This window comes from Lygodium microphyllum, chromosome 16 (assembly GCF_053477565.2).
Source record: "Lygodium microphyllum isolate KBCC chromosome 16, Lygodium_microphyllum_v1.1.10, whole genome shotgun sequence".
Lineage (NCBI taxonomy): Eukaryota > Viridiplantae > Streptophyta > Polypodiopsida > Schizaeales > Lygodiaceae > Lygodium > Lygodium microphyllum.
Window position 1 is genome coordinate 77,290,731 of NC_141150.1, and position 18,368 is coordinate 77,309,098.

The 18,368-nt window shown below is 40.8% G+C and overlaps 1 protein-coding gene across 5 annotated transcripts in view; it reads left to right on the plus strand.

Moving 5' to 3' along the window:
* Positions 1–11,958: 11,958 nt before the first annotated feature.
* The window catches only part of LOC148023003 (uncharacterized), a 48,279-nt gene continuing 41,869 nt past the window's right edge, over positions 11,959–18,368 (plus strand). For 2 of the 5 annotated variants that reach the window (XR_015693595.1, XM_087695978.1), the window contains exon 1: positions 11,982–12,185. Coding sequence is in view for 3 of the 5 variants with exons in the window: in XM_087695978.1 (XP_087552104.1) it covers positions 12,105–12,185 (81 nt within the window). In the remaining 2 variants the exon portion in view is untranslated. Of the gene's footprint in view, positions 12,186–12,931; positions 13,142–18,368 lie in introns of all 5 variants that reach the window. The other 3 variants (XM_087695977.1, XM_087695976.1, XM_087695975.1) reach the window with 3 other exon arrangements.

Below are 18,368 nucleotides of genomic sequence, written 5' to 3' on the forward strand. Positions count from 1 at the left end.
TTCCTTCCGCTGATATGATGAATCCCAGATATTCAATCTGACGTTTGAAGAATGCACACTTCTTCATCTTAGCATACAGCTTATGTGCCCTCATTGTCTCAAGGACAATCCAAAGTTGGGGTTCATGATCTTCTTCCTGTTTAGAATAGACTAAAGTGTCGTCGAAGAAGACGAGTACGAAGTCATCAAGATATGGCCTAAAGATATCATGCATTAACCTGTTGAAGGTGGCAGGCGCATTCGTAAGCCCGAATGACATAACTAGGAACTCAAAGTGTCCATATCTTGTGTTGAAGGCCGTCTTTGGGATATCTTCTTCCTTGATTCTTATCCGATAGTAACCAGACGTGAGATCAATTTTGGAGAAGATCTTCGCACCGTGAAGACAATCAAGAAGCTCATCTATTCTAGGAATAGGGTATCTGTTCTTAACAGTTGATTGATTCAACCCTCTGTAATCAATACACAGTCAAAGCATTCCATCTTTCTTTTTCTGGAACAGTACTGGAGCTCCCCATGGTGAACTGCTAGGACGGTTGTAGCCCTGATCTAGCAGTTGCTTGAGTTGTTCCTTCAGCTTAATTGCTTCTGGTATGGACATTCTATAAGGTCTCTTTGCAATTGGCGCAGCTCTTGATACTAGCTTGATCTCATGATCCACTTCTCTTTTAGGCGGGAGTTCTATTAACTCTTCAAGAAATAATCCGCGTATTCCTTTAGCCACGAAGGTCCTTCATTAGACTCCTGCTTCTGATCTAACTTGTTGAGCTTAATCAAGTAGACAAGTAGTCCCTTTCTAACTCCCTTTATAATCCGTGATGCTTTGGCCAATTGAATTTTTGGCTTCCCAGCTTCCCCTTGAGTTGTGACCAATTCCCCTTCAAAGTTTCAAAAGGAAATTTGGCCCTTTCCACAATGAATGCGGGCGTCATTAGGTTTAAGCCAATCCATTCCGAGTAGACACTCATGGATACCTAGGCTCATGACTCTGAATTTGACCGAAGTCGTCTTTCCTCCCAGAAAGAATTCCACCTAAGCAGTTTGCTTGGTACAACTGACCTCACGACCATTTGCTAATTCCACAAGCAAGATAGGTGATTCTACTGTGGCTATTCCTAATCTTTTTGCACAAGATGGTGAGATAAAGGAATATGTACTGCCACAATCAATCAAGGTTTTGAAACCTTTACCTTAGTAGTCGGACGGTGTCTGAATCACCGAGAACTGGCGATTCGGCCCTTTCTTGTGAAGAGCGGCATGGACGGTCGCCCTTTCAAACTCTGCTTCCATAGTTGGATCTTCTTCTTCTTTGCACATTTGCCTATTGGCAACGCAGGCGGTTCTTCCTCTGCCTCGGGTAGCGGCTCCTTGACCACAGCCAGTTCCTTAGAAAGGTGCTTGGCAATGTCCTCCTCCAAGCTTGGGACATTGCCTCTTGAAATGACTGAGCTCATTGCAGTGGAAACAACGGAGGTTTCGGCCATTGCTTTGAGTAGAGACAAAGTTGTTGACATTATTAGTCCTTGCTTTCTTTCTTTATCCCTAATTCTAACCTTGAACTCTCTTCATTTGAGACCTAAATGCTCCTCTGTTCGGGTCGTTATAATACCAAGTTTTGTTACCTCTTGGTCTAGCATGCACCTCCTGAATTATAGGGACAGCTCGAATGAGTGCATCCTGAAGATCTGATGGGCGCATAGATTCGAGACGGGTATTCACTAGTGGATTTAAACCAGCACAAAATTTTGACACCTGCTGTGTCATGTCCATCTGTGGCGCGTACTTAAGGAGTGAGATGAATTTAGAGTAGTATGCGCCAAGAGTGAGTCCCAGCTATTTCAGCTTGTAGAACTCATTCACTTTCTGCATGTGATATGCAGGTGGTAAGTATCTTCCTTGCACGGCTTTCTTCAGCTTCTCCCAGGTAACGGATCCTTTTGCAATCCCTTGATCTCTACACCATTGCTTCCACCAAAGCCTAGCTTCGCTAGTGAGCTTCAGCTTGGCGAGCATAGCCTGGTTGGCGGGTGCAGTATCGGCTACTTCAAAGTAATCCTCCATGGATTCAATCCAAATTTCAGCATCTGCTTGGATGGACCTGCCTCTCCCGTCAAATTCGGGCGGCTTAATTTGCTTGAGAAGAAACTTATTCTCCTGGATTACAGCAGTACTTGATGTAGGAGGCGAACTAGGAATCTATACCTGTGGTTGTGCCTGGATAAAGGTTTCTTAACGTTATTACTCATTAATCGTTACGATTTATATTTCCTCCTCATTTCAGCTATCAACCAAGCAATCTAACCACTTAACTTCTTATCAATTCTCATGAACAAAACATACATTGATAAAAAGAAGTCTTATTGCATTTAAATGGGCCTAGCCCTTTTGGAGTACAACATCTCTTGGTATGGCAAAGCAGTTGTTACATTTAGTTCGGGGAGAATAGTGTTGTATTACATTTATTTACAGGAACTGGATAATAGTATGGTTTCGGATCATGGATCTTCAGGAATTGGTAAGTCATTGGAAGATCAGGGTATCCTTTTCTTTGGAACCCATTTTTCTCATGGCGCCCCAACACCTTGATCTTGTCGGCAGGGATTACACGAGTCACTTCCTCATATACATATGAGTTCAGCTCAACCCTCCGACCTTGAATATGTAAAGTTGAGTTTACGTGAGCCTCCACAAAAATGAACAGCTTCATGACTTTCAGGTCTTCCAACCACTTGATCCTCTTTAGGTTGGTTTGAAGGTATGCAAACCGGTGAGCAGCTATATAGTAGATTCCTGAGGCGCTCGTCCATCTTCATTCCATGTACAAAGGTAATGGATTATAGATACGCTCTAGGATGTTCATCATCTCAACCCTTTGTTGATAATCCAGGGAATGCATCGTAGTCATAAACATGACTCGAAACACTAAGAACTTGTTCCATGTTTCATAATTCTACAAGACAGCATTGAAAGTAAGGAAATGTTCGGAACAGCAACATTTGCTTTACTTCATCTTATTAAGATTTCCTAAAACAAATCCTTTGTTGGTTCACTATGATACCAACTATAATGTGTCCACCTGTTGTCTTCACGACACGTCTTATCAGTCCATCTGAAAGGATGTCTAGAAAGCTCCGCCCCGGCACTCCCATGGAATGTTACGGGGTTTGCGATCTAGGACTTTCTGCATTTGCCATGTAGCGGAAGTATTCTGGCCGTTCCCACTTAGGACCGACCTGAATCAGGGTTTTTTCTATTGGTCATTTCCTAAATAGCAACTAGCGTCGAACCCGAGCAAACTACTTTACGCAGAAACGCCAGGTCCGAAGCGGATTCACGCTGCACTTGGTTCAAGGAGAATGGGAAACGAGAGGGATGCAAGGGTCGACCTCTCTGCCATAAGGCATAGTCCCATTTCGTTCCCCTAAAACAGCGTAAATCGAGATTATTATAACTTAGATTCTAGGTCAGCGCCCTTGCTGTTCATGTCCTTTGAACGATCTTCTCATTGTCCATCATGATTGAGAAAAGTTCCTGGCTAACCAGGACCATCCATCCGTAGGACGGACCCATGGCCACATCCACTGCACTTTTCTCATGTTGTTTTAGTTACCTAATTACCTACCACATTTAGTTGGACACATATCAAATAGCTTCCTTAATTAGTCCGTTAGGCACTGGTTCCTTTACGTAATCATAGCACTTGACATAGAAAAGCAATGTCAAACAAGTTCCTTTTCAACGTGTTATCATATTTATCTTTGAAATACATAAAGTCCAGCCCGTAGGCTTATCCATAATCCGCCTGAAGGCTATCCAGCAATCCACAGGGATTACTAATCCAAGATTCCACCTATAGACTAGTATGCGGGCCTCGAGATCCAATCCCGATTTACACTGTTTTAGGGGAACAAAATGGGACTATGCCTTATGGCAGAGAGGTCGAGCCTTGCATCCCTCTCGTTTCCCATTCTCCTTGAACCAAGTGCAGTGTGAATCCGCTTCGGACCTGGCGTTTCTGCATAAAGTAGTTCGCTTGGGTTCGACGCTAGTTGCCATTTAGGAAATGACCAATAGGGAAAACCCTGATTCAGGTCGGTCCTAAGTGGGAATGACCAGAATACTTCCGCTACGTGGCAGACGCGGAAAGTCTTAGATCGCAAACCCCGTAACATTCCATGGAAGTGCCGAGCGGAGCTTTCTAGACATCCTTTCCGATGGACTGCTAAGGCGTGTCGTGAAGACAACAGGTGGATACGTTACAGTCGACTAGGAGTTTCTGTTAGTTGTGAGGTAGTTAGAAAAGCGTGCCAAAAAAATTGATGATAAAAAGAAGAAAAACCTTGAATATTTGAAAGAAAATATATGTATATCTATACAGAGGTGTATTAAAAGGGCTTTTTAACCCCTCTAAAAATAGGAAAAAAAAAAAGAAAAAATTTTGAGTGAAGTGTCTATTGCCTTGCGAAGGCTTGGTAGGTTCCTAGGGGCGAGTCGACCTGGGGCCGATGCCTTGTCTTGCGAAGGCTTGGTAGGTTCCTGGGGACGAGTCAACCTGGGGGCCGATGCCTTGTCTTCCTAGGGGTAGCAACTAGCTAAAAAGAAAAGAAAGGAAGGTTGGAGCAAAAATAAAAGTGAGCATAAAAAAAGGATTAAGTGTTGCCTTGCGAGGGCTTGGTAGGTTCTTGGATACCAAGACAAGGCTTGAGGCCGATGCCCTGCTCTCCTTGGGTCACTACGCTTAGCTCCCTCCTTTTTACACACCCAAGTATGAAGAAAAAAACATTAAAGACCTAAAAGAAAAATGTGCTAAAAGATTAAAAAAAATTATCAGGCTATAGGAGTCCTCGCCTAGTAGGAGCTCCTGGTTGAGTTGTTCGGTAGGTAGTTTAGACCACCACTTAGGATGACCTCTTTGATAGTTCTTTTTAGCTTGGCTATATTGGAGCAGTTGGTTAGTGACTCGCTTGGGGCTTTCTATCAAATAATGCTAGGCCTACTCATCGTGGATTTCATGCCTTAGTTTTGTCAAGAGGTAAGGTGAAAGTTGTGATGTGTTTTGTTGTGTATTTTTTGTATCAGCTTGATGCTCTTCGTGCTTATGGTTATGCAGATTTGTTCGTGGGATTTGACAGGCTAAGTCACCCTATCTTATGGTTGACGATGAGAGCCGGAGTTTAGGAGCGGTTTTGAGCCGATCAAGAAGCGAAAACATGGCCAGGACGTGTCAAAGAGCCAATTTTTATGAAAAATCAAGCAGTGGCGGATGGTTGAGCTAGAGTTTTCTTAGATGCATTTCGACGTTAGGAATCCAACGCAAGTTTCACTTCATCGATCGGAGGTCATTTGACCCCCCATTTAATCCACACACGGTTTGGCGTTATGAAGCAGCTACTAGATCCGAGAGCAAGAAAGTGTGCAACGAAGGCCAACTTTATAGATTTCGATGCTGTGAAGTCGCCTATCTAGATGGATCTCAAATCCGAGTCTGTTTACTCATCCAAAATCAAAATATCCACTTGCGGGACAATGTGAACACAAAAAAACCAAACCGGTTATTTTAAAGTTTTAACCTTAGGCTTTATAAAAGCATTGAAACTAATGGAAAAACTGTCGAACAGGGGGGGCGCAAATTTTTTTTGCGCCTCCTCAAAATTGCTCGATGTCTCTCCGATAAACAGATATTTGCGCCTCCTCAAAATTGCTCGGTGTCTCTCCGATACACATCTATTTGGAGAGAGAGAGAGGGAGATCCTCGACCAGGACAAAGAGAGGAACGAGATCGCTATAAGCTTGCCCATTTTAATGGAGGATTTAAAAATCCAATTTTCTAGTGTATATCAAACAATCCAGGAGTTGATATTTCCTCACTAAACTTACCCCAAGGAACCGCACTTACAGCCTAGGAATCCTCACACACTCCAAGTCGATCATTTATTTAGCAATCAAATGCTATACATGCAGGTTTTGTACCATGTGGTACGAAAAATACAGAAGTGTAAGACCATTGTGCGAAAGCATTTTATGATTAAAAATCAGGCACGTGGTGTGCAAAGACAATACTTTAATGATTTTTTATCTACTTGTTGTTGCTGCGTTGCTAGAGACTAGCACCAAGTTTCCTCATACTACTAGCCTCTTTAAACTTAAAATTTTTATCGGTCTATATGATATGCATAAACCAAATGAAGCAGAATTTAATGTATTTCCAACAACTAAACACACTCACAAATACCCTCTCCCCCTAACTGTTTAGGTTTTGCCACGTGGCATAGGTTCAAGGTTCATTTGTATGTCATTTTTTCATATGGAAAGTAATAAAAACACACTAAAACATACAAACAAGGATAATCTGAGGCTTAATCCCCATGCCTCAACCTTGCTAAACATCCACAAACATTAATAATATTTTTTTCTAATTATTTATCATAAAAAACCTAAATTGTTCTATTTTTCTATATTTATTTCTTCAAAAAATTTATGAAAAATCAAAATTATGAGCTCTCACTGATCAAAGGCACTCAACCCCATTTTTATATTCATTTTTATCCCATGGAAACTCAAAACACTCACAAAAACCCCCAATTTCCACAATTTTTTCAAAAACCACATGTTTTACGTGTTTTGAGAAAAAATGAGTGTATCATCAAAACTTCCGGTTTTTTCTTTCATTTCAGAGATAACTTAGTATATGCAACCAGGATCAATAATCATCAATCATTTCCTTCAATTATCTTTCATCAAAGGAAAAATAATAATACTTACTCATAGAAACCCGCGTGTTCAAGGCGCGTATCCCAAGTTTGAGAGGCTGTTGACGCTTCCCTCTTGCCACTGACATGCTATCTGGCCCTAATCTATGTTCTCTACTGCTCCATCAGCATCGTTTGCTTCAAAATCGTCATCACCCTCTCACCCCCTTCTCTCTTTCATTGATACATATGAACAGTTGCTAAGAGGAGAGAGGAGAGAGGTGTGTGTCCTATTACAAATGCAAGATTGATATTGGAGTTTAGTGTAGCGTGTCCTTAAACGCTCCTAGCCGCAAGGCAGTGTTGGGCTGTGTCCTATTACAAATGCAAGATTGATATTGGAGTTTAGTGTAGTGTGTCCTTAAACGCTCCTAGCCGCAAGGCAATGTGGGGTGTCTTGTGTGTCTTAGAGGTCCGTCGGCTAGTGCTAGAGAGCCAGTGTCAGGCCCGTTTTTTGTCTCAATAGTTGGATATTTTATAAATGTTTGGATTACATTTTCTTATTGCAAATTTAATAGAACTAAATATGCTTGTAAGATGACCAATATCCTTATAGACTAGTGTAAAAGTGCATCGTCCATACAATGTATCCAAATCTTGTGTGCAAAGTGAGAATATTGGGGTAAGCTAACCACACAACAATATTCTAGAAATTGAATGAGGATTCAAAGGTATCAGTGCAAGCACACAAGAATCCATCATTTGTATTTGTGTGGTATCTATTACCATTGACTACTATTGCTTGTGTTATGTAGAAGGTATTTTCTTCAATTTTAGTTTGGAATCCTTTTCGTGCTATGTATTACATCTAATTCAATACTAGCAACGCAACTAAGCTTATTTTTATGCAGGACCAATGTGACATGGCTATGTGGCAGTGCAACTCTTACTCAAATGTTCATTTTTTAAATATGAGATTGATATGTTGAAATGGAAGGCAAGTATACAACTTTTGGTGTGTAAACATGTTTCATAGAAGGAAATGCAACATTTAGAGCATGATCAATTTAGAGACTTTTTGGATCATGGTATACAAGGGTGCAAATCATGTGTTGTTGACTTGGAAAGAGTACTACAATATTTATATTACTAGTGACAAGTACTTCCAATTCATACAAAATATCAAAATGGAAGTGCAAAGAGAAGATGTTTTAGCATGCTTTTAATGATTTCAAAGTAGATGAAGACATTAGTCTTAAAAGATGAGCATGTTGGTAGCATGGAGACTTCTCTGAAGGTTCAAAATGACACCATTTTTTACAAGGATATTTGTGATGCTTTCTTGCTTTTTTGTTTTTTGTAAGTAGCAAGGCCATGTATGGGATGGTCTATATATAAACCAATGGGAAAGGAGGCATAGTAGAATTTGCTAGAGCAATGCAAGGATTGGGTATGTGTGGGGGAGGAGTACATGTATGAGGATTACTAGTAGAATTTGCCAAGGCAATGCAAGGATTGGGTAGACATGGAGGAGGGGGAGAACATGCATGAGGATTATGAGATTGAGCAACAGTGAGATGAGGAGGTCTGCAAAAGATGCCCTCTCTTTATCAACTACCTCAATGGAGAATTTCCATCCCATGAGAAATGTATACAAAATATTCAAAGAGAAAATAAGTGCACAAGACATAGCAATCAAAAGCTATAGTAAGTATTTGTAGTTGTGTTTCATATTGTGTCTTTAGGGTATGTGGTGCTAGTATGTTCCCCTTTTATGAAAGCATGGGCAGTTGTAACAAAGTGATTCTAGTGTTATAGAGGTTGAAAAATTGGTTGAGAAAAGCAACCTGACATCTAGTAACAAAGGGAGAGTGGAAGGCGTCCAACCTCACTAATCAACCTAGTTTCTCCAATCTTGCAAGATTTGATTTATTACCATTAGTAGCCTTCAATTCTCATGAAGTACAATATTTCTATTTCCAACCATAAGTTGTGACAATGATTGTACAGGGCCTATGAAATCAAGAAGACGAAGACATAGAGAGTGACAAACATTCATGATAGGAAATGTGTGGAGGGATATAGAATGATCAAGACCATTCCATCAGGAGGGGAAGTAGGGTGCAATTGCTTGATTGCTTGTTCAAGGACAAAGGGCTCTTAATTTTCATCGCCATAGTGCCATTTGTGGTAGAGCTCACTGAGCAGGATGTGGATGATGGGTGTTGATGAATTGAGTTGGGGCAAAGATCGTAGAGTTTGCGCATGACATAGGTGGTCCATAGTGGAAACACTTACATGTGTTGTTGGAGATAGATATTGAGTTGGGGCAAAGACATTGGACTTTGCGCATGACATAAGTGGTCCATAGTGGAAACACTTACATGTGTTGTTGGAGATAGAGATGTAAGTAGTATTAATTTGCATTGTATCATACCATTTGTATACAAGAATATCAAAACTAGTCCCTCTTTTGAAAACTACACTTGATAATATTATCATTTGTATTTGAAATGCAACTCATGTGATGCAAATACTAGTATACATGTGCACAAAGATCAACCATGGAGGACTCATCCCTCCAGATTTCATGATAGATGATACAATGATGGTTGACTAGGTGCAAGATATGACAGGAGCTCCCATGAGAGGTTAGCATGTGATCCCTCATTTTCATACCGATCAAAAAGGCTATTCTTAACCCATAATATACTATTAGAACCTTAGTACCAATTGTAGATTTTCTATTAATAATGCACATTGTAGGTTGCATGCAATGTAGCATGGCTTTTTGAAGGACAATCTTGTAAACATATACAATATAAGGGGATACAATCCTAGTTTGTAATGCTATTTTTGGTGACCTTACACCAGGATCATTGGATTTTTGCAAACAAGTCGTATGCTTATACTACTATGCTAACATGGGAGAGTTTTAAGAGCAATAGTAACATGAGCAACTAAACTTTTGATGTGGTAGAAGCTAATGGTACTCTTTTCTTTCATGAAATTACATTTATAAATGATTATTGTGTTCAAACCAAGCCTGGTGCTTTAGTAAACGGTGTCATTACCAATCAAACCCTTGGAGAGAACATAAAGCAAATTGCACAAACACCACTATTCATCTTTTGATATGGTCAAGGCGTGTAGGAAAATTGCTAAAAATTAATCTAAAAGAAAGAAGCAAGTTGATCCACCCTTCTTGAAACGTTTTGATGACATTGAGTGGCCGACACTTCAGCTCTACAACAACATTGTTTATGGATGGCAATGTGGAGAACATGCAAAATAACCCACCTAGGTCTTTTATATGTCCATCTACATTAGTGAAAAACATGTAAGTATTGTCCTCCTGGATTATATGCTACCCTATTTGCAAAAATAGCAAGTTTTTATGGGGATGCCTAGGACTTTGTTAGAGAACACTCATTTCGGCCTCAATGAGTTGGATACTTGTAAATTTTTTGTTTGTGACTTGTATACTCAATTGATTTTTGTGACTTGTATATTCAATTGATTTTTGCCTACCATATTCATGCACAAATTTTTTTTTACTTTCACGAGACAAACGTAACATTTGATTGATAAAGTTAGGAGCATGGTAGTGTGCATACTTGAGAGGATAAATTGACACATGTAATGAAACAACAAGAAGTTATATTTTATTTTCTTCTAAAGCAAATGCAAGGGTCTATCACCAATGGATATATGAATTTAATTCGCACCAAAGCCCAATGTGAGAGAGAGAGAGAGAGAGAGAGAGAGAGAGAGAGAGAGAGAGAGAGAGAGAGAGAGAGAGAGAGAGAGAGAGAGAGAGAGAGAGAGAGAGAGAGAGAGAGAGAGAGAGAGAGAGAGAGAGAGAGAGAGAGAGAGAGAGAGAGAGAGAGAGAGAGAGAGAGAGAGAGAGAGAGAGAGAGAGAGCAGTGGTGTTGAGGAGAAGATGGTGGTGGTCAGGCAAGCAATGGTGTTGGTGAATAGTGCAAGTGAAAGTTGATGTGAAAAGAATAAGTGAACTATGAGGAAAAAATTTTGGGGGATTGCAAAAAAGAAGAAGCTAACTTCTCTTATGTATTGAAATACATGCATATTGATCATAAATGGTATTGCTTTGCTTGATTATGTTAATTTGAAGACACCCAAAGATCATGATAGCCATTGAAGTTTCATCTAATATAAATGAAAATCATCATATTGGACCTCCTCATTTGTGAAATGTGACAATCTACCCATGCTTATATAACATTCTCATTTCTATTCCAATTATTTGAAGTAAAGACATTTGGAATGTGACATATGTATTTCTTTCCCACCTTTTTTTGTTAAAAAGGTTATGGATTTACTATAAGCCCCTCTTTAGCTCACTAAATTATTGAGTTACTTAGTGATGAAATATTGTTAGAAATATGTTGGGCTTGCTAGGTCTTCAATATATGACAATAGCCGCGCACCCCCTCCCCCCATGCCCAAAGAGTGCTTGGCAACTCCTCGGTAAAGTTAGAGACAAACCACTAGAATGCATAACTCAAAGAGTGAATACAATGTAAAGTGGATGAAAAAGGCAAGTACCAAACCAAAGAGAGAATCGACTTGCCCAAGTTGAGCAAGCAAATAAAGTAGTCTTATGAGAATTTTTCTTGCTAATTGCATGTTAATTTGCATGTAGAACTTATAATGGTTGCGTGTGGAACAATTCTAAGCCATAAGAATCCATGGTCTTGTGTATACCACACTTTGTATCAAGGACCTTCCATTGCTTTTCTTGCTAGAGCCACTAAAACACACATTGTCCATGCATGCATAGCATCTTTGCTCACTATGTTTATATAATATCTTTCCACTTGACAACTCAGGCTTGCCATGTTGTAAAGCTTATCATCCTTGTAAGTGACCATGGATCTAGGCCTTGACACTCATTCAACTACTGAACATAGAATCTTCATTTGTCCTCAAGCAAGAATGCCCTATAGTTCCTCACGAAACTCTAGGTCAGGTCTTTTGAGAGTTAGTGTGGCAGTCTACGTATCTCACCACATTGGGGGACTTTAGAATCAACATCTTGGAACCCTCTACATCTATGATGGCATAACCCTAGAAAAATGGCTTGGATGTGGTGTGACAATGCCACTCAACTTGTCAGTGGATTGTTGACAGAGATTCACAAGTCTTGTCTTGACTATGCTTGGATAAAAATTCCCATGTAAGAAAATGGCATCCATATATTACTACTCTTGGTGAGGGCACACGATAATGTCTCTACAAGTATCTCTTGCTGCCCTTAGCAACCTCTCTCCAAAGCTCTAAGTCTTGTCTCAAAGGGGAAAACCAAAACATGTAATTGCAAACTCTACGATTACCAGTTTGTTCTTACCGTATTGCCCAATTAACCGCTGAGAGAGAGAGAGAGAGAGAGAGATGGAAGACTACGATGTGCTTCATCTCACCCGCACATCGCTGCTGGACCGTGTGCTGGCGGACTTCTCACTGTCACCTCGGGTTGGTCTTCTTTGTGCCTTGTTTAACCACAGAGAGAGAGAGAGAGAGAGAGAGAGAGAGAGAGAGAGAGAGTTGTCCATGCCAGTGAACGCCCAGAGATTGTCGCAGGGTTACAAAATTGGTCAATTTTCTTGAAATTTGGTTTCTCTTTCGGAATACACTGCTGCGTTTTCCCTTTTAGCACTTTCTGTCAATCTTTCCTCATGCCACTGGATGTTGTATTGCTGATTTTGTTTGTTACTGACCTCCTAGACATGTACTGTGAGGATTTGGAGTAGGGCACCCCGGCGTACCTCTATCTTCAGCCCAGTGATACCTAAGCCTTGTTCCTGATAGGGGACTAGACTTAACACTCTACGTCCAATGACTGATAACTACAGTAAATTGCAGAATTTAATTGCATCCACGCGCTTATTTCTCCTGTAACAAAAGTAATCCGTTTGTTACTCTACCTCCTCAAATATGTGTCAGGGACATGACCATGAAATTTGAGCAACCGAGCCAAGTTCATGTAGTCAGTTCCAAAATCAAGAAAACAAAGTTAGTTTTAGGACTCCTATACTATTTGGATATTTAAAGATGTGACAAGTATGACCTTGTTATTTGACGGTCAAGTTGATCTATGTATTATTTAACAAGCAATCTTGGTTTCGGGTCATAAGTCCCTGACTTCTACACAAACATACAATCATTATATTTTGTGACTAGGTTTTATATTTAACATCAGCCTTTTTTTGTATCTTTAGTTTTTCTTCCAAGCAATATGTCAGCAAGGGCGTTGGATTGCAATGGCAAGAGAGGTTTGACAGAGGACTCAAGAGAGAGGATGATGATGATGGCTGGAAAAGATAACATGACCATAGGGGGAAGATGATGAGCTTATTGCAATGATGGAGGAGGAGGGTGACGTTATATAGTGGCATCTGCAGCAAAACTGGCTCACCTGCTATGAACAGGTTGGACATGCTCAAAAACTAGCCGACTGCTTGTCATAACTGCAAAATGATGTCCACTCATGTGTTAGAGATTAGTCATGCCTTGGACTGGCATTCTCAGGATACAATTGGTGCAGTCGGTTCTCTTGGAGAGATTTATGCATTTCCTGTCATTTATTTGGGCATCCTTTTCAGGAGGCACCAGTTTTTGGGCAGTTTCTGTGGGTAGTCTAGTGCCACGTGGGCAGGCTGATCAGATTGCATTTATTGCAGCATTTCCGGCAGCCATATTAGTGGTAGTTTGGCCAGATTTGTCTGGCCAACCTGCCTATTTTGTTGCATTCTTTTTGTGCTATATATAGCACCCGTGTAGCCTGCCCTCCTCACTTGTGTTTTCAGGTTTGGTGACAGATGTTTGGCTTGAGGAGATACACCAATAGCCCTTATAAATTTGCTCTCATCATTTCAGCATTCATTGATTGCAGATTCCTATGTTCTTATGTCTCTTTTCTCTCTCCCTCTTCTCTTGTGTTCATTGTCTTTCAGACTTGTTCATATCTGCATTCTTGTGTCTCTTTTCTCTCTCCCTCTTCTCTTGTGTTCATTATCTTTTAGACTTGTCTATATGCTTCCGCATTTGCTGCACTTTGACATGGTGTCAGAGTAACGTAGAAGGGCTGATTGATCATGGGTAGACTTGATCAGGAGGATTCTTCACAACAAAAGTTTGTATTTGCATCCTTTGGAGGCTGAGGTGAATAGGTACAATGTGGAGAAGGAGTGAAGTTGCTGTTTTTTGTAGGTCCTTGTTGTTGGTGAAGGAGGAAAGGTTTGCATTTTCAGCCTTTTGAAGTAGATTTTGAGTTTTCATTGCCTTCGGTGGGTGAAACTCTTTGAGGATGAGCGGAGGAAACCCTAGTAGGCCTGGCACCGTGCGTAGAGTTAGAGGGGGACTGCCCTTGTTTTTATGCAGGCCATTCCATTTACAATGTTGATTGAAAATTGATGTGAAGTTTTAGGGTATTATGGAGTGTAAGGTCCTCGTGTTGCCAGTTTTTCCTTTAGATCAAAAGCTTGATGGGGAGAATTACTGCATTTGGCGTGTAATGATGCTTGCCATACTCGAGTCTTATGATTTGGTGGAGCTCGTGACTGAGACTATAGATTGTCCTACAACCTGTGATGCCTCCAAGCTTTTTACAAACGAGAAAGTTGAGTTGATAAAGATATATGTATATGCGACAAATTAAATGTCAGCATCCATTCTTTTCTCTCTCTCTCTCTCTCTCTCCCTCTCTCTCTCCCCAGTCGTCATTGCTCACATCGAGCACCTAATTGTGACTCGGGATATATGATTGGAGCTAGATCAGATGTTCAATCAGGTTACCGTGATGAAGTGGGTGTCTTTGGAGGTTCAGATGCAGACTTTGAGTCCTAACAAGTCTTCTTCTATGTGGGAGCATTTCAGTAAGCTTCGCCAATTGCAGATACTTGAACGGTCGGTCTTTCCAATAGAAGGGGAATAACAACAATAATAAGGACAAAAAGTCCAAACAGGTCAAAGCCAAGGAGTCTACTTGCTACATTTGTGGTGGCAAGATAGGACATTGGAAGAAAGAGTGCCCCGATAAGGACAAAAGGGATACCAAGAAGGAGAAGTCTACAAAGGACTTAGAAGCGGTGGGTGCTTCTTCATCAATAGCTTTCTTCCATTTGGAGGTGATAAAAGGATTTTTCCCCGATAGCCTTTGATGCATCAATGATGGTTCCATAGTCTTGTGAGTGGATTGTGGACAATGGTGTTTCTTGGCACATGACTCCTTCTTCAGACGGGATTACCCATATGCGACCGATGCATGGGTAAATCCTTATAGGTGATAGTTCTTTAGTCCCCAACAAAGGCAAGGGTGATATGTAGTTGATTTCGGATAGGCAAGACGGTGCCTCCTACACATGAGAGGTGCTCTATGTGCCGGGTCTAGGGTATCATTTTCTTTCAATGAGCAAGATCTGTGCTCTTGGTTTGACAGTTGAGTTTGATAAGGACTCCTAGATTGTTGATGGTGTATCTTGATAGGTTCTTTGTGTAGGACATAAGGAGAATGGAGTCTACAAGATATGGTCTTCTTCTGTCTTTTCCTCTCATCTTCTTTCTGCACAAATTTAGATTGAGCTTTGGCATGCTTGCTTGGTTTAGCCACCTCAACTACAAGTATCTTGGAAAGGCAGCTCATGGTCAGCTGGTATGTGGGTTGCTAGAGGTGGGGTGAGCCACCCGCCATGTGTATATTGCATTTGTGGCAAGCAACATAGAGATGCAATTTCCAGCAAGGCTTCAGAACGTGTTGAGGAGCCCTTGGAGCTTCTTTCGACGGACTTATGCAGACCCATGTGAACAAAGTCCCTTAAGGGGAGTTTATATTTTATCCTCATTGTTGAGGATTTTAGTAGGATGACATGGGCGTATTTCTTGGCATTGAAGTTAGAAGCATTCTCTCATTTTAAGGATTGGTTGATCTTTGAAGAGAATAGATCTAGCAACAAACTCAAGATCTTGCGTTTGACAAGGGTGGGGAGTTTGTTTGCGAAGAGCTAACTCGTTTTTGTGCAGATCGTTGCATTCACCATGAGTTTACCAACACGAATACTCCTTAGGAGAATGGCATATTGGAGGGGAAGAATCGTAGTGTGATCAAGATGGCGTGAACTATAATGGAGCATCGGGGCAGATACCTTAGTGTCTTTGGGTTGAAGCAGTGGCCTCCGCTATTTGTCAGAAGAGGTGCAGGAATGGAAGCATAGATAAGTGCTAAGATAAATTGCTGAACACAAGATAGAAGAGAAAGAAAGAGAGAACACATAAGAATACTGTAAAAGAAGAGAACTCAGAGATGTGCTCGAGAAATGGAATCTATATACTAAACACGAGACAATTGTATACGATAGTGAGTCACTGGCTGCATGGGCACTGGCAATGGCTCCTCTCTCACTTGCTGAATGATGATGATTGCGGAGGAGGAGCCCCACAATGAAGAGACAAAAAATATGCCAAATACAACAATTGATCGGCCAACATTAAATGTTGGCTGATTGGCATAAAATGCCACATAAATAAATCACAATAAAATGCCTAAAATAAGGTCAAGTATGCCTAACCCTAGCTGGCATGCACGGACTCACACATGATCTGATAATCTTACCAACACCCTCTCTTTGATCATGGGTGATCTAATATAATACAATGATATAGTGATAATGACTCAGCACAATCCATATAATATAGAACTACTAGAGTAGAACCATGGATACCCAAGAAGTGGGTGATCAAGCCACCACCAAGGTGCCTCGGAGAGAACCTGATATATTGATGTCAATCGTACCAGCTCTTGAAAAATAGAGAAGAACCATAGCATGTCTCTATGTCCGTCATCAATGTCTTGCAATAGCATACAAGACTATCTTGAAAAATAGAGAAGAACTATAGCATGTCGATTTGAATATATGTGACTATGGATTCCTTGACCTTAATCCAAACTGCCAAGGTGTCCCCTCATGTGAGCTCAAGACTAGGAGCCAAGCCGGCTCTGTCAAATACTAGCCCATCACAAACTTGGATGGCAATCTCAGCTTTAGGATTTGAACTTGCCAGACTTCAATCAATGCATCAGGGTCGTCCCTCTTTGGAACCTACACACTTGTATACTTGTATAGATGAGGTTCACTGACCCCATCTCACCACCCTCTCACACTCACTCTCTGGCATTGGAGAGTTGTGAGGGATGACCGCATCACTTGCACTAGAAAGCAGCAGAGTCAAGATTAGTTGACATGAATAGAATTTCATGATATAGTATAAGTTAACAAGTGCACTCACCTGGGGAATCACTCATTGTTTTGAAAACCAAAAATTACCATGATCGTAACTTTAGAAAGACGCGAAAGCGCAAGCCTATGGGGTCGCTTCTGTGACCGGATCACTAGCATCGAAAACCTCTTTACATTGGATGGTTCGGTGTCTTAATGATTCCTACCCTGCTCTTGTTTTACGATAATGAGGACGATTAGTTTTGTTGCTGACCGAAGTCATGCAGAATTTTCCTTTAAGCGCTTCAGTCATTTTGGCATCCTAATCATACGCTAAGTAATAAAAAAGGAGTGTGTTAGCCTAGCTTTAATCGATTAGTTGTTCTACATGCCTTTGATTTGAGGAAGCGGATCCCTTTTGCCCCTTGGACTACTCCTTGGCCGGAGGATCGGAGGCGGAGCTTGAGAAAGAGGATGACTCGTTAGAGGAGTTCGCATTTGGTGGCGGCTGCTGCTGCTTCTTCTTCTTCTTCTTCTTCTTCTTCTTCTTCTTCTATGAGACTGCTAACTCCTTGTAGTCCTTTCGCAAGTATTCCTTCTTACCACATTGATAACATTGGGCCTTCGACTTGTTCTTCCAGTCACTCCTCTTTGAAGTCATAAAGGCCTCATTGGAACCTCTATAATGAGACAGAAACCTCCTCTGTAAATGCAAAGATGCCTCATGCTCTAGTAGCAATGAGAACATATGTATGAAGCTCATAGGGGTAAATGTTGTTTGTGCCTGAAAAGCATTTGCCACTCCATAAAACTCTAGGGGGAGCTTGTAGAGTATTGCTTCCACGAGATGTGTCTTTGGAAAGGTAGATTGCATATGTCGAAGCTGGTCCTATACTTGTGTAACACGGAGCAAAAACGACTAATTGGTGTCCTTAGGCTTAAACTTCATCTGTTGAAGTTGACCATAAAAGGTCACTGCACGTATGGTGGAAGGTGCCTCTTACAACATCTGAAGCTTCGACCATACTTTGGAAGATGTCTTATAGGAGGTAACCATCGTTAGAACTTCTTTAGAAATACATTTAAAAAAAGTAGAATAGGTACACACATCATCTAAATCCCATGTAAGTACAACTTTCTCATGGTTGTCCTCATCAAAATTGTTAGGAAGTGGAAAAGGACATTGAGGACGTGGGATAGCTCTACAAACAATGTATCAAATCTGCTTTTGCACAAAACAGGCTTTTATTATAACACTACATGTAAGATAGTCAAGTCCATATAGCTTATCATTTGTAGAAGTGCATGGAGGAGCCATATGGAGAGGATAAGAAGAGAAGATAGAAGGTAGATAGAGAGAGAAGAACGCCAACCAAACAGCATAGACTGCACAAAGATAAGAGATCACACGTAGTATTTACAGGCTGATCACAGAAACACAATG